The sequence below is a fragment of the Coccinella septempunctata genome, chromosome 3 (assembly GCF_907165205.1).
Source record: "Coccinella septempunctata chromosome 3, icCocSept1.1, whole genome shotgun sequence".
Lineage (NCBI taxonomy): Eukaryota > Metazoa > Arthropoda > Insecta > Coleoptera > Coccinellidae > Coccinella > Coccinella septempunctata.
Window position 1 is genome coordinate 38,542,587 of NC_058191.1, and position 24,894 is coordinate 38,567,480.

At 34.6% G+C, this 24,894-nt stretch overlaps 2 protein-coding genes across 5 annotated transcripts; one reads left to right on the forward strand and one right to left on the reverse strand.

The window, feature by feature from the left end:
* The first annotated feature begins 2,676 nt into the window (after positions 1 to 2,676).
* Positions 2,677 to 9,820, forward strand: LOC123309566. Of its 4 annotated transcripts, none has more exons than XM_044892742.1 (2): positions 2,677 to 2,917; positions 8,793 to 9,820. In XM_044892742.1, exons 1-2 carry the CDS (start codon positions 2,906 to 2,908, stop codon positions 9,702 to 9,704), a joined length of 924 nt encoding a protein of 307 aa, XP_044748677.1. In that variant the 5' UTR covers positions 2,677 to 2,905; the 3' UTR covers positions 9,705 to 9,820. The 4 variants fall into 4 exon arrangements, with proteins under 4 accessions (XP_044748677.1, XP_044748678.1, XP_044748679.1 ...); XM_044892743.1 differs by lacking the exon at positions 2,677 to 2,917 and adding an exon at positions 4,190 to 4,335; XM_044892744.1 differs by lacking the exon at positions 2,677 to 2,917 and adding an exon at positions 5,282 to 5,484.
* A 1,931-nt stretch (positions 9,821 to 11,751) lies between these two features.
* Positions 11,752 to 18,746, reverse strand: LOC123309704 (probable basic-leucine zipper transcription factor Q). The gene is made up of 2 exons (XM_044892929.1): positions 18,631 to 18,746; positions 11,752 to 12,876 (listed from the first exon to the last, which is right to left on the reverse strand). Exons 1-2 carry the CDS (start codon positions 18,631 to 18,633, stop codon positions 11,857 to 11,859), a joined length of 1,023 nt encoding a protein of 340 aa, XP_044748864.1. The 5' UTR covers positions 18,634 to 18,746; the 3' UTR covers positions 11,752 to 11,856.
* Between the last annotated feature and the right edge of the window lie 6,148 nt (positions 18,747 to 24,894).

Below are 24,894 nucleotides of genomic sequence, written 5' to 3' on the forward strand. Positions count from 1 at the left end.
AAGGGGTAAGACCCCCCTAAAATGACCTATTTGCTACTCTATCTGAAAATCAGGGTGTTCTATTACTGTCCTAGGATATGGAGTGCATAGAATTTGTTCAGTAGATTCTGGAAAACCAAACAGTTGATGATTCAATAGAGAATTACACTCCAGAGAGCTCTTCGAAGTCAACTCGAAAATGAAAAGTTGAAAAACAAAAAAATTTATTTTCTCCTAAACAGTATCAGATATGTTTAAGTTTGGTATGGAAATATAGGTTTTCGAATACGCTGAATCTATTGCAACCATTTCCAGAAGCCTATCTCCGTTCGTTTAGATTTTCATCTTCAAAATGGCATTTTTTTCAAAAATTGCAAATTTCAATCTGCGATATCTCCTGATATATTCATCTGATCCAATTGGCATTTCCGGTTATATAATCAGCGTTTCCTAGGCTTCCATCCTAGCACAAAAACTCGATTTTGAAAATCTCGAATTTTTGGGTCAAAAATGAGCAAGGGGTAAGACCCCCCTAAAATGACCTATTTGCTACTCTGTCTGAAAATCAGGGTGTTCTATTACTGTCCTAGGATATGGAGTGCATAGAATTTGTTTTGAAGATTCTATAAAACCAAACAATTGATGATTCAATAGAGAATCGCCCTCCAGAGAGCTCTTCGAAGTCAACTCGAAAATGAAAAGTTGAAAAACAAAAAAATTTATTTTCTCCTAAACAGTATCAGATATGTTTAAGGTTGGTATGGAAATATAGGTTTTCGAATACGCTGAATCTATTGCAACCATTTCCAGAAGCCTATCTCCCTTCGTTTAGATTTTCATCTTCAAAATGGCATTTTTTTCAAAAATTGCAAATTTCAATCTGCGATATCTCCTGATATATTCATCTGATCCAATTGGCATTTCCGGTTATATAATCAGCGTTTCCTAGGCTTCCATCCTAGCACAAAAACTCGATTTTGAAAATCTCGAATTTTTGGGTCAAAAATGAGCAAGGGGTAAGACCCCCCTAAAATGACCTATTTGCTACTCTATCTGAAAATCAGGGTGTTCTATTACTGTCCTAGGATATGGAGTGCATAGAATTTGTTCAGTAGATTCTGGAAAACCAAACAGTTGATGATTCAATAGAGAATTACACTCCAGAGAGCTCTTCGAAGTCAACTCGAAAATGAAAAGTTGAAAAACAAAAAAATTTATTTTCTCCTAAACAGTATCAGATATGTTTAAGTTTGGTATGAAAATATAGGTTTTCGAATACGCTGAATCTATTGCAACTATTTCCAGAAGGCTATCTCCCTTCGTTTAGATTTTCATCTCCGAAATGGCATTTTTTCAAAAATTGCAAATTTCAATCTGCGATATCTCCTGTTATATTCGTCTAATCCAATTGGGATTTCCGGTTCTATAATCAGCGTTACCTAGGCTTCTATCCTAGCACAAAAACTCGATTTTGAAAATCTCGATTTTTTGGGTCAAAAATGAGCAAGGGGTAAGACTCCCCTAAAATGACATATTTGCTACTCTGTATGAAAATCAGGGTGTTCTATTACTGTCCTAGGATATTGAGTGCATAGGAGTTGTTTTGAAGATTCTAGAAATCCAAACAGTTGATGATTCAATAGAGAATTGCACTCCAGAGAGCTCTTCAAAGTCAACTCGAAAATGAAAAGTGAAAAAACAAAAAAAAATTATTTTCTCCTAAACTGGGCCGGATATTTGAAATTCTGGAATAAAAATATAGGTTCTCGAACACGCCTAATCTATTGCGAGAAATTTCGAACCCTTATCTTACTTCGTTGAGATTTCCATCTAGGAAATGGCATTTTTCAAAAATTTGCGAATTTCAGTTGAGAATTCGTCAAGACCCAACGGTTATGCCGAGATGAATGAAATTCTCAGATTTTTTACTAGAAAGGTTGCTCTTTCAGAATATGTACTACGTTCAAATCTACGATAATTTTTCTGGAAGATAAATTACTCTAAAGATGACCTTCGAAAAATGCCCAAAAAGTTGGGTTCAGTTAAAACTTCCTCAAGATCGAACGGTTGCGCCGAGATGGATGAAATATTCAGATTTATTACTAGAAGAGTTGCTCTTTCGGTATATGTATCACATTCAGATCTACGATAATTTTCCTGGAAGATACGCGACTCGAAATTTAACCTTCGAAAAAGTCCCAAAAAAATTGGGTCAATTAAAAATTGGTCCAGATCGAACGGTTGCACCGAGGTGTATGACATTCTGAGATTGACTACTAAAAAAGTTGCTCTTTCATAATATGTATTGCATTTAAACCCCTAGGCATTGCCACCATGTAACTGGAGGATATCATTGGTAGAAACGCAAAAAGTGAACGATCTACCGAATTGCAAGAGAGACCAAACTATTGTATAACATTAATGTATATTTGATGAGCACCACACACATCATCCTTACATATTACGCTTCTCCAAAAGCCGCTCACTACTGAATATAACATTTGAAATCTCCCTAATTGAACAAAAGCACGCGAATATAAGAGAGCAAATTAACTTACAAGACTCGCTTCCGCTTCAAAATAACCTTATAATTACGATTAGCCGCACTCAGACAGGGAAAAAACATCTTATTGTCTTTGCTCCTAAGTTCTAGTGGCTGGTACCATGGTGTTCATTCCATCGATCCGAAAAAATGATTGTACCTACCTCAGCGAAAGTACTTTTGATGAAAAAAGACAGCGGTGAAATTAAGATATACCTCTCGATTGCAGAATGTGTATCGCCATTCTTTGGAGAACTGCAGTACCTTCATAATCTTGGTTGATGTGTATAAAAGAAAGGGTCATTAGCTCTCGTGGTACATTTACGAGCTGGTAGTGAGAGTGGTCAATAGTTGCAGAAAGGAAGTGTATCCGATATTGAAGTAATGAAGATTATTGTAAGTGAATTTCCGTTGATGGGACTTTATGATTTTCGGTTGGGATTTTTCGGGAAACTGACTTCTTTTTTAGGAGGAAAAAATTTTTGAAAAAACGAGTTCTTAAAGAGGTTCGAGAATTTATTACGTCGTAAAACCATTCTTTTTCATATTACCTGAAATTTGAAAATTTATAAACATAAATTTTCGCATTATCTTGATATGTTCTCACATTTATGGTTTCGTCAGAGAACACATCAATTGCTGAATATTCTGTGGAATGTTCTATTAAAGATTTATATGAATGGACGAGTTCAGGAACGTTTGTCAACCTTGTGAATAATTGAAAATATTCTTTCAATGGAAACGTATTTTTTCAAAATTATATTTGTGCCTTTCTGTTGCTTTCATCATTTTACAATCCTTGGAATGTCCTCGGCTACCAAGTCCAAGGGATATGAAAGAACATTTATATTGTATTATCAAGGTAAGTTTTGACATTTTTCAGTCGTTTTTTTCGTTTTTCGTGCATTATATTTATGGTTTCATCCATAGACAAATATTTATTTATTATTAAACTATGGATTAATCACAGAACACATTTTTTAAGCGTTCTGTGATTAAACCATAGTCTAATAATGCATAAATTATCAGTCTATGGATGAAACCATAAATATAATGAACAAAACACGAAAAAAACTCCCGAATAATGTCAAAACTTACCTTGAAAATACAATATAAATTTTCTTTTATAGGTATCACTAAAATTTGAGAGCCAGGAACATTCCAAAAATTGTAAAATGATGACAGCAACCGAAGGGCACAAATATAATTTCAAAAAAGTACATTTCCATTGAAAGAGTTTCTTTCTGTTATTCACAAGGTTGGCAAACGTTCCTGAACTCGTCCATTGTGAAGTATTGACGACGTCCACAAAAAAGAAAAATCCCAAGTTATGTCAAAAAACCTTGTACGCTTCAAATTAAAAAAAACGATAGATCCACAGATAACAGAATCATAGATAGATGTGAAGTTAACTGATTGATGACCAAAATGTTACATCGCAGCAAATTATAATGCCATGTTTAAATTCGGGCAAATAATATGGATGTATGATGACACAATCATTTTTCATCTTCAACGCATTCCCCAGAAGCTTCCTTTCTCCGAATCATCTTCCGAAGCGGAAATAAATTAGATAGATCCTTCCTCCTTGCTCAATATACTCGGCCATAACCGAATAATGTAATTTACGATAGTCCATCAATATAATGCTTGATGGAATTTCTCCGATTTTATGAATTTGAATGAAAGAAAGGATCTTCTGCCACTCTACTTTCGTTTAAGAATGCCAGGAACAGATTCAATCAGCCAATAGAGCTCGACAAGTTGTGAGTGTTGACTCCAGTGTTTACAGTGTCCAAAACATGAGTTCTACTGTGAGTATACCTATCTTTTCAAAACTGGATGGTTGATCGAATCTTTCGTTGATTTTTGAGAAATATGATCTAAGAATTATGTTATTCTACTTCGAAAACTGCAAAAAATATCGTTTTTCCTTCAATATTACCGACAAAAATTCGAGAAAAGTTCATAATTTTGACAATAGATATCCCAGAAGGGGTACATATTTGGATTAATATTTCTTCATGTTTATGAGCATGAAATCGCAGTATTTTTATCTCATCCTCAGTTAACCCTACAAACATTTCTTGGAATATGTCGAAGCCAATGAAGATGTTTCAAAAATTCATCAAGGGGATGATTTTGAGATCCAGAATATGTACTTACTCTTTGAAATAATTATTGTGGATGGGGTATTTTCCTAAATTTCAAAATATATGTCATAAAAATGCTAATAACTCAAATATCTCGAAATATATTTTTTTCGAATTTTAACATATTGCATTTTGTCTGTATTCGATTACGAAAATTCTGATTTCAGAAGTGCTCTTGTGAACATTCTACGTCATTTTTACAATCCGGCAACGCCCATTTGTGTCAGTAATGGTCATGAAAGTTTTCTGATCACCATAGACGTAATAAATATCAAGTTTGATGATCACATTTGACAAGAAAAACACACAATGACACAAAATGTCATCGGTTTCAAGAAGGTAAAGACACAGATTGCAGAAATAATTTTTTGTAATCTGTGGATATCTTCTTGATCGTTCCAGTGTTGTCGAATTAACAAAAATTACTATACTTTAATAAAGGCATTCTACGTCACAAGCTTTCACATAGTCGAAGTTTCGAAGGGTGTAATTCTGAAATGTCTGAATTTTGAAGCGAATCTTTTACGTGTTGGATAACTAGTAGAAAAGGCTTTCTATAAATAATCTCAAATTCGGTTTTGGAGTTTTAGGAAACTTGCCCATTGTCAGTTCTTCAAAACGTCAACGTTCACTCAAAACGTCATCTCATCATTTTCGGCAAATACTTAGAAATTTTCCAAATTAAATGTTTTACACCGCCCTATATTTTTACGTATCTCTCCTGTGGATAGTTCTCTGGAAGATCATGCCATTCATTACGCGTTCTTGCAGTAGTTGCCCAATCAACGAAGGCGGAAGACACCTAGAATGGTACGAATTTACTTTCCCCTTATTAAAATCTGTTAAATTAATTGAAGAAATAGTGGACGATGGAATTTTTCAACACATATTCAATTCATGGGTAGATTTTTCTCGGTGTATATCTTGCTGGTTCAGTGGTTATTTCATAAGACCTAGTCTTGTTCTCGGTTTCTTCATATTTGGGTATCAATCAATTAATGCAGTATCCCGTTCAGAAGAAATGGTTTGTTGCTTCCAATTCTTAACCGACTTTCCACAATAGGATGATTCATTCACCGCTACAAATCTATGATACTATGAGTCATTTTTTGCTATATAGGGTTTTAATGAACGATGGTCATATCAAAAAAATTTTTGACAGCATTCTAAGGAGAACCTTCCTTAGATACATCCCTCTAAAGATGGCACATGAAAGGAACTATTAATTTTTTCTTCGGAACCAGAAAACATACAGTAGACATTCTATGGGAGCTGTATCTAAGAAGAGACCAATAAAAAAATCACAGCTCGAAAATTTTCGCAACTATTCATTGACACTTGTATCCATTCAAGAATGATTGACATCCCAGTAGTCCTTGTGTCCTTGAAAGTCCAGACACCAAAGAACTTCAATAATTTCAGTAGTTTCAATCACAGAACTGGAATATACAGGGTGAGTCTTCGACTCATACGAATGTTTCAACAATAGATTCTTGAGGTCAAATGAAACACTTTTTTCCTACACCATTTTTTCCGATTCGGCCCTGATAAAAATATATAGCCATTTTGAGTGTTCTCAATGAGCTATGCCACCTCTGGAAAAACAAAATTACCTTCAGAATAACAAGCTAAATCTATGACACTACACATCTGTGGATCTTTTAAAAAGAGTTGTATTCAGTACCCAATTTTTCAAATTTCACCTATACTTATTTTTGAGTATCAGTTTACTCGAAAACGGAGCATTATACGAGAAAATATGAAGAATACAGGTTCAAGTATTTAGTAAATAGCGTCCAACGTAGTTGCCAGAGTTAGGTTCTTTTAATTCTTGGTATTTTTATGGTACGTAATGGTCATATTGAGAAGACATGGGTGATATCTTGTGTTCGAAAAAGATTTATCAACTAAATGAAAAACAAATTCCGAAATTCATTTCATTCGATGAAACCGTTTGTGAGATAGAACTAAAAATAACATTTTTTATGGTTTTTCAACAGCCTGTATTTTTCAAACCGAGCCGATTCGGAAAAAATGGTAGAGGAAAAAAGTGTTTCTTTTGACCTCAAGAATCTACTGTTGAAATATTTGTACGAGTCACAGTCTCGCCCTGTATATGCTTTGTCTACTGTGGACACAAATATAAAAAACCCAGAAATGTCAAACAATTGGATATTAAAAAAACATCAGTTATTTTCTTCACAAACCTTTTAGGGCTTTCACTCCCAATCTCTGATACAAAATCAATTAAAAATGAAATCAACTCCTGCGTGAATTCTTGCACTAATTTGTCAGGAGCAAATTAACTAGAAAAAATTGTTGCCTGACAATGAACTCAAAATAAATAACGTTGAAACTATAATTCTTCTAGTTAATTTGCTCCTGACAAATTAGTGCAAGAATTCACGCAGGAGCAAATCGTTGATTTCATTTTTAATTGATTTTGTTTCAGAGATTGGGAGTGAAAGCCCTAAAAGGTTTGTGAAGAGATGCAAAATCCTCCCAAAATAAATTTCAATCGATATCAGTTATTTTGATTGAACGGCATACTATTTCTGATCGAATGGATGGTTAGTGAAACTAATCAATGCAAAGCAGAATTGCCCTGAATTCAATTCATGAGCAAATGAAACGAATATCAAACCGCAAAATCGTAAGAGAAGGAAGTTTCTGACAGTTCCTCGGAGCATGAGATGAAAAAAAAAAATACCTATGCGGTCAGCATGCACTCACTTTCATTAAAGTAACGAAAAACTGGTATCTCGGAGCCACAGGCGGAAGAAATGAAATGACATTCCCTTAGTATAAGATCGCAGATGAATCGAACGAGAAATGAAATGTTTATTAATTTCACGGTTCATGAATTGCAGATGTGCGTGAAAGTAATCTGAGAGGAATGGTTCTAAATTGTCGGGTATTATCATTTATCTTCACCTAGCCCTAGTCTGATTGAATTTCTATATTGATGAGTTTTTTGTTGAATACACAGCCAGAAAAGAGCATCGGGAAGTGTTCCAACTTTAGAGGTTTGAAGAAGAACAATCATAATTCGATAAAAGAAATGTGGGAAGCTTTTGATGAAAGCGCTCGAATCGAAACTTGGCATTTTTTCGTTTCTCTGTAGAATTTTTCATCAGGATTAAAGTGGAAAACGTATAATATGTCCCCAATAATAGTTCCTGGAAATGTCGTCCTTCTGACTTGAAAGGCAGTTAGCTAAAGCTATAATCATCTTTGTGATCATACCAAATGGGAATCCAAAAATATTTCTGCTACTTCTTTCTAGATAACACACTCAAAATGAATTTCATAAAATAGGCCATGTACGAGGATATATTGAAAAATTTTAAGCCTACTATAGAACCAAACAAAATTTCAACGTCAAAATATTTTATTACTCAAAATATTCTCCTCTCAATTGGATACATTTATTACAGCTTTCCTGCAACGAAGGAACCTTAAAAAAATGTTTCTTCTTGATTTGCAAACTAGACTTCCACAGCTTTCATTACCTCCTCGTTGGAAGAAAATTTACGACCTTTTAAACTCTTTTTCAGTTGAGGAAAGAGATGATAGTCGCATATGGAGCCAAATCTGGTGAATAAGGGGGGTGTTCTAGTAATTGGAACCCTAAATCACGAATTTTCTGCATGGCAACATGAGATTTGTGTGCAGGGGCATTGTCTTACAAAAACAAAACACCTTTGGATAGCTTTCTGCGGCTTTTCTCTTATATTTTTTCCCGTATAGTGGTCAGTAATGTCGAATAGTAATCTCCGGTTATTGTTCTACCTTTATCCAAAAAATCAATCATGATTACTCCATGGCAATCCCAAAAAACTGAAGCAAGAACTTTTCCAGCAGATTTTTGGACACGAAACTTCTTAGGTCTTGGGGAACCAAAGTGTCGCCATTCCATCGATTGTTGCTTTGTTTCTGGATCGTAGAAATGTACCCAAGTCTCATCCATACTAACAATTCGGTTTAAGAAGTCTGCATCGTTTTCAAATCGAGCACAGATAGAACGCAATGCTTCTACCCTTGTACGCTTTTGGTCAACATTCAAACATTTGGGGATCCATTTTGCAGCAATATTTCTCATGTCATGTTCGTTTCAGATTTCAACAATTGTGGCATTGAGCCTTCTGGGTTCATCCTTCTGCCTGCAAGATGATCCTCAACGGAACCTCATCCAGAACGACGCGTCCTTCCAGAATCAGCAGAACCAAGTTTCCTACCAGAACCAAGTATCCTACCAGAACCACCCAAGTCAAGTATCCTTTCAGAACCAACAGAACCAAGAATACTTCGTCCAGCAAAGACCTACAGTGGTACAAAACTATCCACAGCACTACGTTCCCGTCCCCATCCAGCTTCTACAACGCTCGGTGTACACCCAACAACCTCAAGCAGCCCTAATCATCATGAAGGCGTTCCCAGTCTATTTGACACCGTCGCAAGCGGCAAATTTACAGAGTCAGAGTCCAGTTCACCAAGATTTCAATGGGAGAATTCCCAATTTCCACATGATACATTACAGCCCCGCACCGTCGCCTCCAGTGTACTCAACTGCGCAGCCAAGTCTGGCATATCCGACAGCTCAGCCTGCTCCAGAGAGACCTACCGTCAGTGCCGCACCTGCGCAACAGAGTCGAGCTAACAATTACGTATCTGCTACCAACCCAGGACTATATTTCGCCTCACCGTCCAGCGCTCATCAAGGTGACAATTACCTAAATCAACTAGCGCAAGTGGTGGCTCAGCAATATTCGAAGTCGCCAGCCAATTTCAAAGCTCCAGCCATCATTGCAGGCCTGGAGAATTTCAGTCCAGAGCAGCAGAACCAAATTAAGAATCACCTGAAGAGTTACATAACTTCGCATGCGGAGGGTGAGAAACAAGAGAGGGAGATAAGTGTTTCCAATGATCCTCAGGAGAAATACTCGAGCAAGATCGCTTCGAACCAGTATCCCCAGCAGTCTGATTGGAGGCCTGCCCAACAGCCGACTCATTCAAATTCGAAAAATTGAAGTTTATTGATTAGTTTTTAACTTCTTGACTGATGCCAAAGTAAAATTAGGATTCTAATGAGCTTTGTAATGTTTTTGTGTGTATTTAAGTACTTAAATATATTTATATTTTTCTAGTTGATTTTTTATGAATGGGGTCTATTTTAAAATACGCATTTCCCAAAACTTAATGAATTTTTTATATTACTAATACTTTGTAGTGATTTGGAGTTCTTGTGAAACCCAAGAAAAGCTTCAAAGCTTGGGCGATTTAGGAGATTTCTAGTATTCTGTGTGGAGCTTGTAACAGTTTTCTCACGCTATTATAGGTAGAAATATCAGTACTCAGGAGACCAAATCATTAAGTACTTTTATTATTTACGCACAGATAAATTAGACTCAAAAATCCTTTGTCAAGATTCTGGCTATAATTTGAAAATTTTCAAAAACAATTTCCATAAAGTCGAACAAAATGAACTGGTTAAAATAGAATTCCATCAATGAGAGTTTTCGGAATTCAATTATTATTACAAATACTATCCATAACAAAGATGTGCAGAATATATGCAAAGAAAAGAAACAAATATTTCACCAATCATTTAAAGAATAAAAAAAATATAAGAATTGGGTACAAGGAAAAATGATTGTTCTAAAATAATAACTTACCTGAGATTGAATAACGATTAAATAAAAAACAAATCGGAATTGATACAAGCAAATTTGATCGGATAATAATGAGGTATGTTGTATTTGATGATAAAAAAATTCATTGTCCTATACAATTTGATATAGTGTTCAAATTTTTCATTTCCGAATTCTTTTCGAAATATCATAGGGAGTTTTCATAAATGAACATCACAGTTAGATTTTTTATTCTTCCTACTAAAGAGGTACTGAAAATTACCTATACATAGTATTTTAAAATTGACGCCAACTACTATGGTATTCTTTTATGAAGACATTAATGAATATTCAGATGAAATAAGATATTGAGAGAACCAGTTATTCATCAATCAAGGAATTCAGTATTCAAATTAATGAGATACAATTGTTTTCAATCGAATAGGAATTCAAAAATTAATGAAAAGTATCGAGTAGCATACATTACATCATTCTACGAATCATAGCATGAAATAACTAAAAGCTACATCGAAAATTACCATTTTGGATCATGATTTGATTAGTACTTCTATAGGAATGGAGAAATACAATTTATGTTCCAGCCTTAACCATTTCAGGACAATGGGGTCAAGCCATTTTCAAATTTTAGTTTACTTTTAAGAATTTATTCTTGAACTCTAATTTAAAAATTCTCTTAAGGACAAAATTTTTCATTTCCCTATGTTTTTTGCCAGTTTTTTTCATAAATTTTCAACACAAAGAATTATATTCCATGTTTTCACACTTCATAATTACCTGGAACACAAAATGGCGAATGTTCTGGTGAAAAATGAGAAGATCAATGCGTGGGCACAGAGTCTAACGTTTATAACTTGAATATTCACCAAAATGAAACTGAACAATCGTTTCACACCATATCTTTGTCTGATTAACATATTTTTATTTTTTCTGTCTCAGCCTCTTGTTAATGCTAACTAGCAATATCATTCGATTTAATCTCCATAGGGAGTTTTCTATTAATAACTAGTAATATAGCATTGACTATTCCTTTTTTTGGAAGAAAATTCATATACTAACTTTTTATTTCTACAAATTTTTTCGACAATATTTACATTCATGAGAAAAAATGCACTGTTCTCTTACTGTTCTTATTGTTTAACAAGTTTTGCCTTTGAGGGGTGTAACATTCCGGTTTTTCAGAAAATTTTATACCAAATACCCAATTTAATTTTCCTCAAAGAATCACCCCTTTCATTTTTTCTGTGTCATTCAGTGTATATGTATATTTTTACATCTTGGGTGAAAATGAATTACTCACACCATAAGAATAAACATTTATTTATCTCACATTACAGAAAACAACAAATTTTCAAGTAATTTCACATTTACGTATTCATGCTGACTGAGATATGTTAAATTAAGTATAATAGATAATAATAATATAATATAATAATTAAAAACAATTGCAAAGATAAAAGGAAAGTTCAAAAAGCAACTCCTCTCTGCATATTATCACAAAAATAGAATTTCCAACTGTCTCAAGAAAAACAATTTATCTCTCATATTTGCCATTGCTTTTCTTTGAACTGTGAGAAGTTTGTTTCTCATTGTTAGCAATCTGATTAGCCTGGCTTTGTGCTTGTAATTTCTTATAATACTGAAGTTGCACAACTGAAGGTACGTATGAATCCAACAAGCTGGATGGTTCCTTTTCATAGCTGGATTCCTTCTGAGAATTTACCGAAGGTTCAGTGTTATACACATACTGCACTTGCTGAGGCTGCTGATTGATCGTTGTGTATGCTTGAGATGCAGTCTGCTGAGGCTGCTGATGGATTGTTGTGTATTCTTGAGGTGCTGTATGCTGAGACTGCTGATTGATTGTTGTGTATTCTTGAGGTGCTGTCTGCTGAGACACGTAGTAGTTCTGAACAGCAGATTGCTGAGGGACGTACGATGGAATGAACATGATGTACCTCACACCCTGATCTTTAGGACTGATGACGTTCTCAATAGAATTACTGGACTGTTGAAGATGAAGGTACTGTGGGATGTAATTGGCAGAAACGTAATTCACATTCTTAGTGGCTGGTTCTTGATAGTATTGAGAGAATTGTGGTGAGCTGAATTGGTAGTCGAATGTCTGGGAAAAGTCTTGAGGTTGCTGAACATACTGTTCAGGGTAAACATATTGGGTTGCCTGTGTTTGAGCAAAGTGGTATGAAGGCGATGCTTGTTGTTGTTGCTGCTGGGTGTATTGCGTCAGTTGCTGCTGATAAGTGGGCTGAGATTTCTCATAGTTTGAATATTTGGACGTGTATGCTTGAGTTTGTCTCAGGAGATCAGGGTAGATGTACCTTCCTAATGGCTCTTTCTGGATGTAGTTTTCTGAGGTTTTCACTGGTACGAAACCGAAATTGGTGGGTGAATTCACTGGTTCTTTGGGAACGTAGGAAGTTTCCTTGTCTGCTGTTCTTGTTTTCTTCGGTGTTGGACTTTTTGTGGTTGGGGCTTCAGCATCGGCGAAACATACGAGGCATAAGAAGAATGCCAAGGAAAGTGGAAGGATATTCTGAAAAAGAAAAAACATTATATAAGCCATATTGATCCTTGATCACCTGAAAATGCATACAGAGCCATACAAGGTGTCCCTTCATAAATAGTTACAAAGTACTTTTATTTTTTTCTATGAACCCTTTCAATTTTTTATTTGTTTAGGATTTGACTACCCCCTTGGCTCCTAGTTCCTATTCTGATTAGAGGATATACATCACTTCAATACTGAGTATGTTCTCTACACATTAATGGCGAATGATGAAATTAACTCAGAGAATCATTAATTTAAATCGAAATTACACATTTAATTATGTCCAGCGAATGGGCTGCAGTCTAAGGCGGTCAGAAAACTCGAAAGTGAAATGAAATGAAACGATGATTCACCTGATTATTATTCCACATTTCAGGGAGAGTCTCTTTATGCGTATTATATAAAGCTCCTATAGTGACTTTCTCCATGTCGATCGTTTAAGATTTCGAATCATATTAATAAATTATGAACTTTGTCATCTCAACCAGATTCCTGACATATTATGGGCCATTAATTCAAATACGTAGGAAGTGTGTAGTGAGGAAAATCAGTTTGTCCAAACACAAATAAAATACTACAAGCTCATACCATTCAGTATCAATTTATACCTACTAAATGCTCATAGTGAAATTCTAAGAGTTCAAAGAAATAAACTGTATCCTCTCAAAAAACATTTCAAATATTCTATTCTTGCATTAACGATCTATCAATACTTAAAGGGAATAAAATGGAGGTAGGAATATTATTCATCAATCTTTGGGAATGTCCTTGTCATTAAAACAGTCGTTTAGAAAAAAATGGCACAAAATATGGGATAGTGGTTGAATTTCTAGAATTGTGGGATATGTTTATGTAATTAAAGTATAATTAAAAAGAAACACCCTCTACGAAAGGTGGAGGATAGTTGAATTTTGTTTTTTAATGACAACTCTAACTGCTTGGGAGAGAATGAAATGGTTGAACTTATTGAATTAGAATTTTTACTTTTTTTATGTATTTTGAGGTCAATAATATAGACTTCAGGAATGACTGATGCTTTTTGAGGTGTAAATATAGAGCATTAACATGTAACATGCCTGACAATGAACTCAAAATAAATAACGTTGAGTTCATTGTCAGGCAACAATTTTTTCTAGTTAATTTGCTCCTGACAAATTAGTGCAAGAATTTACGCAGGAGCAAATCGTTGATTTCATTTTTAATTGATTTTGTTTCAGAGATTGGGAGTGAAAACCCTAAAAAGTTTATGAAGAGATGCAAAATCCTCCCAAAATAAATTTCAATCGATATCAGAGATTAATATCCTGAATTTTCCCGCAATGTTAAAACACGTTGTAAAAAAGAGAGTAAAAATTCGAATTCAAAAAGTTTAACCATTTGATTCATACCTAGATGAAAAAGAGGTTCATCAAAAACACATTAAAGACCAAATCATCCTCAGTAACAAAAGGTTCATCACTTTTGGCATAAAAAGTAAGGGTTGCTTTTAGAAGAACTCAACTAACCTACAACCTTCGTAGAGGGTACATGACAGACCAATAGGTACAATTAAACACCTTTATAAAATAGAAATATTCGTGGATTTTGTACAAAATAGTGAATAATAAAGTATAAATGTTGCGAGTTACATTTTACTCTCTGTAGATTGTAGAATAGTTCCAATATGAAATAAAAATTAGCATAAACAAACCTATTTTCACAAGATACTGATAAAGATAAGTACCCAATTAATTTTTCTTATAACGATTTGACAAGTTAAATTAATCCCAAGCAATTACTTAGAGTTAAATTATCCTTTCGGATAAATTGCCGAGTAAAGTGGATGGATTAAGGAAGTACATATTGGAAATTATCCTGAATCCTATCGCAATCCACTTGGGTAATGAAGGGATTCCTTGTGGTCATCTGTGAGGTGAAATTCTCCGAAGCAGATCGCAATTTTTTCAACTATGTAGCGATAATTCTGTAGGACGATGACTAGAGGAAAAATAATGAACAGGTAGCAGCCTCTCTACTTTCGTTTTGCCCGCTTCGCGTATAGATATTAAATGATCAGGAAGTGGATCAGATAACAAGACGCAAGTGAAGGAAATAGGAGTGTCCGAACAAGCGGGTATGGCGTCAGATATAAATCAAGAAATTGTATCGGACAAAAAGTACATATCCTGGAAATAGATTCGGATGAATGAATTGTATAAAACCGGAACGGATTAATTGGATCTGCATGTCTGAAATGTTATTGCTTGATGGATATTATTATCGCATTAGTCATGACGGTTTGTGTGTCCCATAAAATTTTCATTATGATTATTATTGGTAAGAAACTTCTTCAGATGAAATTATTATCTTCCAACTATGTATAAATAGGCACGTTTTCACTTTGTCGAATGTGATCATTCGAGAAAGACGAATAACTATAACTACAGGGTGTTTTCAATGGTGGGGCTTTTTTTGACAGAAAGTGGAACTCATCAGAATAAGTCGTTTAACCAAAAATTGTCTATATAAAGTATCCAAGATGGCTAAGATACAAAACCTAGAAGTTCGACAAAATTTCATTGAATTTTAAGTACGGTACTGTGGATGGTGACTCTGGCATCGCAAGAAACAAAAAATAAACATATGGCTGGACAATGAATGGTTCAATAACAAGTTCATCGGATTAGATGCATCAGGTCACTTTTGAGATAATAATAATTGTTGTATCGTGTAATAATTTTCAACATTAAAATATGTAGAAAATTGAGGCAGTTTCTTGAAAGTGCTTATGTTAGTTATGTTCAAAAAGTGCTATGATGTTTCCCCATTTCATACCATTTTTACGACGATTGTTGGAATGTTCGAACAAGAAGATTGTGATGCCCATTGTGAAAAAATTCGTGAATAATTTAGACGAATTTTATTGGTGAGATTTTGAAGTATCATTTTTTTTTATAATTGTGTCCTAAGTCTCTTTGGTAAGTTGGTATCGAAATGAGCCATTTCATAAAATCGTGGAAGTTACTAAAAAATAATGAGAACAATTCGGCAAACTTAAGTGTCCATTTTCAATTTTTTCCCCCTGCTTTGCGAAAATTCAGCTAACAAACGGTCTAGGATCGTATTAATATCTATTTCAGTAATCATTTTCAATTTTTTTTTCAACTTTGTCATTTTGAAAGTTTTGAATAGGTGATTTTTGGTGATACGCTTCATTTTGATCAGTTCAACCTACTTCAAATTCACCCTGTATCTGGATATTGCTTATTTGTTACTAATAATGTTGCTATTAGTATTAAGCCTGATGCTTCTGCTATTTTCTTTACTTTGACAAATAACGTCCTCAAAGCAAATCAAAGTTGAATAAGTTATCAAAATCAATTTTGAAATACATACTTTGAATACCAAATGTACCTATATTTTCCATACCCCCTCAGTTTTAAAGATCTGACGTCATGTGATTTTACTCAATTTGATTCATTCACAGATTAGAAGCTTAACTTTTTATCCCTATCGTTATTTTCTAAAAGAATTCGACAATTTATAAATCGTTTAGGCCCAGAATGAAAACAACGGAATTTCTATAGGGATTAGAAAATAGCTATTTATTTTTCCTCAAATTACAATTTGTAACATGAATGTTTTGTTGCCCTAAATAAAGCAAAACTTCCAAAAATGTTCGCGTGTTCCGATTTGATCTGAACCTATTTAATATTTTATTTTTCGCTCTTAGTGGTGCATAGATTTATCAGTATACTGAATTAGATTCAATTATTTTTAATTTTCTTTCAAATACTTGTTTTATTTTGTGTATACTTTCGAACTTTCAGTTTGAAAGGACTGGGGAATTCCCCACAGTCTCTACAGTTACTTATCTGTATGAATTATTATTATCAATTAGGTTCGGTTTCAGTTATTCCATTGTTTATGATTTGGAACGGTTTTTTCCACTTCAAGTTTAATGCTGGGGAGGCCCAAAAAATGATTCATTTCAGCTGTTAAGTACCCCCCTGCTCGAATAAAAATTGATGCGCAACCAATGAGGTACCACCTAATGTATATTTATGAAAGAGTAGACGGGTGAATGGCTGTTTTGGTTAATTATTTTCAATAAAAAAAAAGGGAAATAGACGTATTCCTCCCCCTTCTTACTGTATGTTTTGAGAGATGCAGGTAGCGAAAATTTTATGAAAAATATTGTCGTTCGTCATCTAAACATTCTAAACGATGTAGTGAAGATGAATTTATGATATTTAGCACAAAAACCGAGAAATATCTGATAAAAATTCTAACTGATTTGAAAATGTTGAAGATTGGAGAATATCGAGCTCAAAAAACAACCATTTGTTTTTTCTTTTGTTATTTCTCTAGAGTATTGTGAGAAATAAGAAGAGGTTCGAAGAAAAAATTCTGAAATGAATAAATTTGAAGTGTGTGGCTCATTATCGAAAATAGTTAGCCAAAGTCAACCCTAAATTTCTGGGTGAAATTTTCAGAATCAATGGGAAAAAAAATCGTGTTCGAACTATATATTGTAACGATCTAGTTTAACATAAAGCTTTGTTGTTGTCTACATAGTAATACCAAAAATTGCAGCACTCAATTGACTTGAACAACACCACGCATTGTATACCTAGTAGCGAAATATATTTCACTGCTTACTCTAAATAAGAGTATATCCACAACAGAAATAATCATCTCAGTTGTACTGAAAGAGAGTGCACTAAATTTGAAACCAATTTTTAAGGATCTGTTTATGAGAAATAATTTCTGCAGCAATATGGCAATACATTCCGAAATTGAGTCTTGAAAATCAAATCAAAAACGATAAATTTCTAGCTGTGTGAGGCACTTAAAAATGAACCAAATATCTCCATTAAGAAATCCCAAAAAAATTTCAAATCAAGTAGGTATTTCTCAGAAAATATTTGGACACTATACTTGGATTTTGAAAAGTGAAAATTGAATAATTGAGTTTCATGCTATTCTTTTTCATAGACATCGAAATGCACAGCCAAAAATTCTCGTGAAAATTCCTGTCACTACCTATATAAAATTTAAATTCAAAGGCAGTATGTGAAAAGAACTAAAATATTATATGAAATATACGGTTGTTCACTGTATAATTAAAAATTATCGATCATTTTTAATTAAATCTGTAGAGGATTTCGTGAGACACTTTAAATTTTATTAAATTTCTCAATTTGTGAGAATATTTTTGAGATGTTTTATTATGTTGTTAAGATGCAATTGAAATGTTTCAATTAAGGGCTCAAAATAACCCTTTTGGAATGTGCTATACATACAAAACACGGAAAAATCTTGTAATCCTTAAGTGAAACTCATAAAAAGCATGAAATTAAGATATAAAAAAGCTTGAAATTTCAAAAAATTCACGAAATGCACTGAATGGTTTATTGAAGTAGATCTTATCGTCCCTGCCTTTCTTTCTATCTAAGACTCACTTAAAATTCAAATAGGCTCTACGTATAATCGATAGTTTTATATTAAAAAAAATCAAGAAAGCTTGAACTCCGATTTACTATAGTATCTCACAAAATCTCAGAATTTCACCGTAAATTTCGCAATAATTTCCATCACTAATTCAGATGCATTCCGAAATCCGGTGAAGAAATTCCTTTAATCGGATGGAGGCCACCCGGAGATCGACCGTCTATAAAATATCCGATAACGCCTTACGTCGAAAAAAATCCGTCGACACTTTCACATTCACTAGTCACCAAATGAGGAAAAACTTACCATCTCTGAAATATGATATGATCTAGTTGGTTGAGGATCACAAAATGAACATCGCAGATCGGACACTCATTTATTTGTACTTTCTTTGGGAGATACTGACCGCCCTACCAAGCGGCGATGGCAAAATCGTGGATGATAAACTGGTTTGAAAAAGGTGCGATATTTCGAAAAGGATCATTGTGTCCTCCCAATCGCTTCCTTTGTGGATCACTCGAATTTTTCATGCCGGACAATTATCTATGTTAATTGGAAAGGATGTATCGATGGTTCAGTTCATGATTAATGATTGCGACCGCAGTGGTCAGGAAGCTAATTGCATACTTCTTCGTCGCTCATGGCTATTTTCTAGGATTTTTTTTTACATAACGAACCTATCAACTTGGATCTTGATGAAAATTTTAGGTTCAAAGTCGATGCAACCTGATCTACATTTTGCTTTTCTCCTTGGGTGAGAGTATGCACATAAAGTAGTTCCTCGTTACCCATTATTTATGCAACTTTATGATATTTGAGTGCGTCCAAAAAATCTGAAAATAATTCTTTCCTTGAATCTGGTCATGTTTCCAAAATTTAAACATCAACCTATACAGGGTGTGGCTTAATGAAAAGATAATATGGTACCTTTTCGTATAGGACGTGGCAGTTCACAAGAATATGTTTTTTTAGTGAATTCCCCACTATTCTTGGTGGTAAGACGACAAATTATTGAATTTTTCCAATTGTTAGTATTCCTGGAAAGATGTGCTATCGAATAAACTTCATGATTTTTTCATGCGCATGCATTTTTTTCTTTAAACAAAGATCTAACTACCATTTTCTGTTTTGCTTATTTTTTAATCTAACTTGGTTAACATATGGTTACCTGATGAGTGCCAAAGCAAGAAAAAACATGCCCGTTTAATTGAGATTCCGAAATGGTGTAACTGACTATTTGCAGCATTATACGAGGATGTATTGATATCTAGTTGGCCTACACCAATTCCATGCATAAAGAAAAATATTGCGTTACCATAGCAACGAACAATAACTCATTAGAAGTGTCAGTGTGAAGTTTGAGGTCAAAATAGTAAACCAGAGTTACGCAATGAATTGAAAGAAAAGAGATGTCCACCAAAATTGTGAAAACCTAAAAATTGGAGTATCGAGCCATCTTCAAGTACCTGTATTTAAAAGGGTTTGATTTACGAATTATGCGACCGTGAAAAATTGGACTGCGAGCTTCAAAAGAGGTAAATTTTCCATTGAAGATGATGACCGATCGGGAAGGTCAGTTTTTGTGTCAGTCCCCGAAAATATCCATGCAGTTCATGATATGATTTTATCAGACCGTCGAATTGGGCTGAAACGGATATCTGAAGCACTGAATATTTCATACGAACGTGTTTACCATATAGTTCACGTCAATTTGGAGAAAAATTGCTGCAAAATGGATCCCCAAATGTTTGAATGTTGACCAAAAGCGTGCAAGGGTAGAAACATCGCGTTCGATCTCTGCTCGATTTGAAAACGATGTAGACTTCTTAAATCGAATTGTTACTATGGATGAGACTTGGGTACATTTCTACGATCCAGAAACGAAGCAACAATCGATGGAATGGCGACACTCTGGTTCTCCAAGACCTAAGAAGTTTCGTGTCCAAAAATCTGCTGGAAAAGTTCTTGCTTCAGTTTTTTGGGATTGCCATGAAGTAATCATGATTGATTTTTTTGTATAAGGGTAGAACAATAGGCGGAGATTACTATTCGACATTACTGACCACTCTACGGGTAAAAATTAAAGAGAAAAGACGTGGAAAGCTATCCAAGGCTGTTTTGTTTTTGCAGGACAACACCCCTGCACACAAATCTCATGTTGCCATGCAAAAAATTCGTGATTTACGGTTTGAGTTACTAGAACACCTCCCTTTTTCATCAGATTTGGCTACATCCGACAATCATCTCTTTCCTCGACTGAAAAAAAGTTTAAAAGGTCGTAAATTTTCTTTTAACGAGGAGGTAATAAAAGCTGTGGAGGTCTGGATAGCAGAGCAAGAAGAAACATTTTTTTTTTTAAAGCTCTATAGACGTTGCAGGTTCGCTGTAATTGCTGTATCCAATTAAGAGGAGAATATGTTGAGTAATAAAATATTTTAACATTGAAATTTTGTTTGTTTCTATAGTAGGCTGAGAATTTTTCAATATATCCTCGTATACAAAATAAATTCTAAATTCCAATGAGTCAAGGCCTAGTTTGATATAAATCTGTCTTTTGAAAGTTTCAGCAATTGAAATGAGACATGCAAGTAGAATAAAACAATAATTCATTAGAACGTGTAGAGCATGTAGAGTTTATGGAGGCTATTTTGAACACTTTTTGTAAAATTTAATTCAATAGAACCCCAAAGTTATGAAATCAAAAGGAGATCTAAAATACTAGGTACATCCACACGCCAAGTCACACAAGCATTGGAGTAACTATCATAGATATAATCAATCAACTTTAAGAAAAAGACCATCTTCTAGAGCAACATACAGCAGGCTGTAAATAAAATGTTTATTGAAATATACCCTCTTACAGCCTGTTCATCATTTGTTCTACTGTCACTTTTTGAGCAAACTTTTCGCTTTACTGCCAATAATTCGCTTCTTATTAGAATGGTCATTTACCCATGCAATAACTACATGAATATCTCAGTCGTCATCATTTTCAACATCTCAACTGTTAAAAACAACTCGACTATCACAGATTTCCATAAAATGAATAGCCAGACGTAGATTGAATTCCATTAAAATAGCGGAATACCAGAATGGTCCTACTGATATTTCACACACTCTGTTTTTTTGCACTCGTTCGATAACTGGTCATTTCCTCTCAAGAAATTAACCTATTTGTGAAATACATAGTTACTTCAGAACGTCCCAAGTGAGGGGACATAGACAGCGTTATAATTATCGATGATGTGCGGGTGATTGGAAATTACACGATATGAAATGGGCTAGTTACTGATGTTTGTTTGAAACCCTAGGTAAGAGAAGAGAGAGGAATCTTGCCGCTTGATAATAGATTTGAAAGTACATCAACTAGATATTAAAAATTCGCGGTGACAGAGGATCTAGAAGACTAGAAGGTGGCCTCGTTAATGTGGACTATCTCAATTTGTGAACATTCTTGCATAAGAATATCAAGAGTGCGTATAATACCTACCAGCATTCCTTTTTCAGTTGGAGTGGAAATTCGATCGAATTAGATTAGGTAATAGTTTAGGATGGCTACAGATTCTTCATGAGAGAGTATTTCACGTGGTTTCATCAATTTTGAGTATGATTTCCACCTAAAAAACATCCCTCATAACAAGTTACAGAACTGAGTTGGAAAAACTCTCCTGGAAGTTCTGGAAGAAGAAAAAACGTTTCTTGCGAAAACATTTTTAGGGGTGGCCTTTTCTACCCCTTGCAATTATTTTGGAATAGCACCAAATTTGTTCTTGATTGCCTTTTCGCTTCATAAGAATATCTCCAATTTCATTTCTATCAATTCCCTGGTTTCTAAAAAAAGTATATTTTTTTTTTAAGTGCTTTAGGATGCTGTTTCTAAGGAGTGGCGACTTGAACCAGAATTTCATATAGGGTGAGTCTTTGACTTGTACAAATACACTGCGCAAAAAAATTAACGCACATTCTGAAAATCTCAATTTTAATGAAAGTTAACTCTACATTGACTTTATAACTTATTTTTTATGCTCTCTCGAGAAGGTTTTGAACGAAACAAGACACATTAAATGGAAGAAAAATTCAGGATTTCACCGAATCTTATGTGGAAGAAGAGAAATGAACAATTTTCAAAATACTGAAATGCTCATAAGTGATTTAATACTTGGTATTTCCACCCCTTGCGTTAATTACAGCTCGGCAACGACGGTTCATACTCAAAATGAGTGATCTTAAAATGTTCTGATCTAATCCTTCCCAGATTTCTCCGAGTTGGATTCCTAAGTCATTAAGAGTAGCTGGATGATTTTCTGAATTTCTCAGCCTTCTATTGAGGTTGTCCCAAACCTGCTCAATCGGATTGAGATATGGACTTCTTGCTGGCCATTCCATTCAAGAGACTTCAACCTCTTCAAGGTACTCCTGAACGATGCACGCACGATGGGGCTCTGACATAATCGTCCATAAAAATGAAATTTTCACCAATGTATGGGGCAAATAGCACTACATGCTCTTCAAGAATGTTCCTTATATACTTATCAGCATTCATAGCTCCATTATCAACGACCACTAGCTCTGTGCGAGCAGTCAAAGATATTCCACCCCATACCATAATCGATCCTCCCCCGAAACCAGTAGTATTCAGGAAATTGCACTGAGTATATCTTTTATGTGGACGTCTGTATACAAGGGAACGTCGATCACAATGGTAGATGCAGAATTTAGACTCATCTGTGAAGAGAACTCTTTCCCAATCGGCCTCTTCCCAATGGATATGCAAAATCCAAACGCGCCCTTTGATGTGCCGGGGTAAGAGCTGGGCCTCTTGCCGCGACACGATGCCTTAAATCATATTCTCGGAGGCGATTTCTTATTGTCTGAGTGCTAATTTGCACCTCATGGGTTTGCTCAAGCTGAATTTGAAGGAGGCGAGCGGTTGCAAACCGTTGTCTCAACGAAGAAACTCTCAAGTAACGTTCTGGAATGGCAGTTCTTACCCGTGGTCTACCCTGTCCTGGTCTTCGGACATTCATACCTGTCTCCCTGAATCGCTGCAACATTCTGGACACACTTGTATGGGAAACTCCAAACCTTTCTGAAATTCTTGTGTATGTCCACCCTTCTTCTTGCAAAACTACCGCTTGGGCACATTCCTCTTGGGTCAAATTGCGTGTTTCGCGTTGCATAGCAATCGAGTGTAAAAAATCAAACGAAAGAAAAACTATTGATCACTACATCTGTATTGAAGAAAACCGTTGAAAATGGATAACATATGCATGCATAATTCTGATAAAAATAATTATCATTGAGAACACCTTCAGTTGTAGAATAAATTTGAGATTTCCATAATGTGCGTTAATTTTTTTGCGCAGTATATTTTAACAGCAGATTCTTGAGGACAGAAGAAATACGTTTTTCCTTCACCATTTCTTCCGAATCGGCTCGGTTTGAAGGATACAGGCTGTTGAAAACCATTAAAAGAGCTATTTCTAGTTCTATCTCACAAATGGAGAACAGAATTCAATGACTTATTTCATTTTCTGAGTTTTTCCATTGAAAAATTCAGAAAATGAAATGTGAAAAAACGCATCCACAATTTTTCTATGCCTATATCAAAACTTGCTACAAATTTAAAATTAAATTTTGTGTTGCAAAATTATGATTAAACTCCTACTCTCTCGATGTAACTCACACTTCACAAAAGTTTTGTGAACAAATGAGGAACAACCTATAGATACTTACTTATAATAGGTATCACTTTGCGAAAAACCAATCTGTTTCTTCAAACAACTCCTATACAAAATGAAAATCTCGAAAGCGCCTTAAATATCCCAAGTTAGATTAATAATTTCTTCATAGTGCTTCTCTCTTGACCCATCATTGAAGTCTCTTTTGATGCAACCGCAAATACTTTAAGATACTTATATTTCACAGCAAGAAGAGTCCATTTCTAAGGTTTTCATGACTATATATTGTCTTCTAGAGTCGAAAATGAAGAATTGATGAGCTATTTTCAAACAATTTATCATTTTTGGGTTTCTTCGATAAAAGTATTAAGTGAGATAAACGTGGATTTCAGAGATGATACAACACACTTGCGCATCCACCACGAAGCAGTTATCACTTCGTGTTTTGTTGATAGAAGAAGATGTGTCTGAATTTTGTAACATACTTTTTCTTAGTATGACATCACGATAAAGAACGAATGCTCCCAAATATCGACTCACTATCAAATCTTTGAATCAGATTAATCTTAGTTGATGATGACTTAGATCTACACGGAAAATCTAGATTTCTCGAAAACCAATAGAGATAATCCCAATAAGGTTTATATATTTGAAATCAGAAGGAAGAGCTCTACCGGTTAGAAAAATAGAATAGAGGGTGCTCCATTTGAAAAATACCAGGTGACATAAAATCCTTTTTTGCATTTCCTGCTACCATTGAGTATTTAAAATTTATTGGGTTTAATACTCAATGCTGCTACTGAATTCTGAGTGTCCATGAAAATACTTCATATATACCCACTTAAACGTTTCGTATGATTAATATTAACTGAGGTAGCTTATGGGTAAA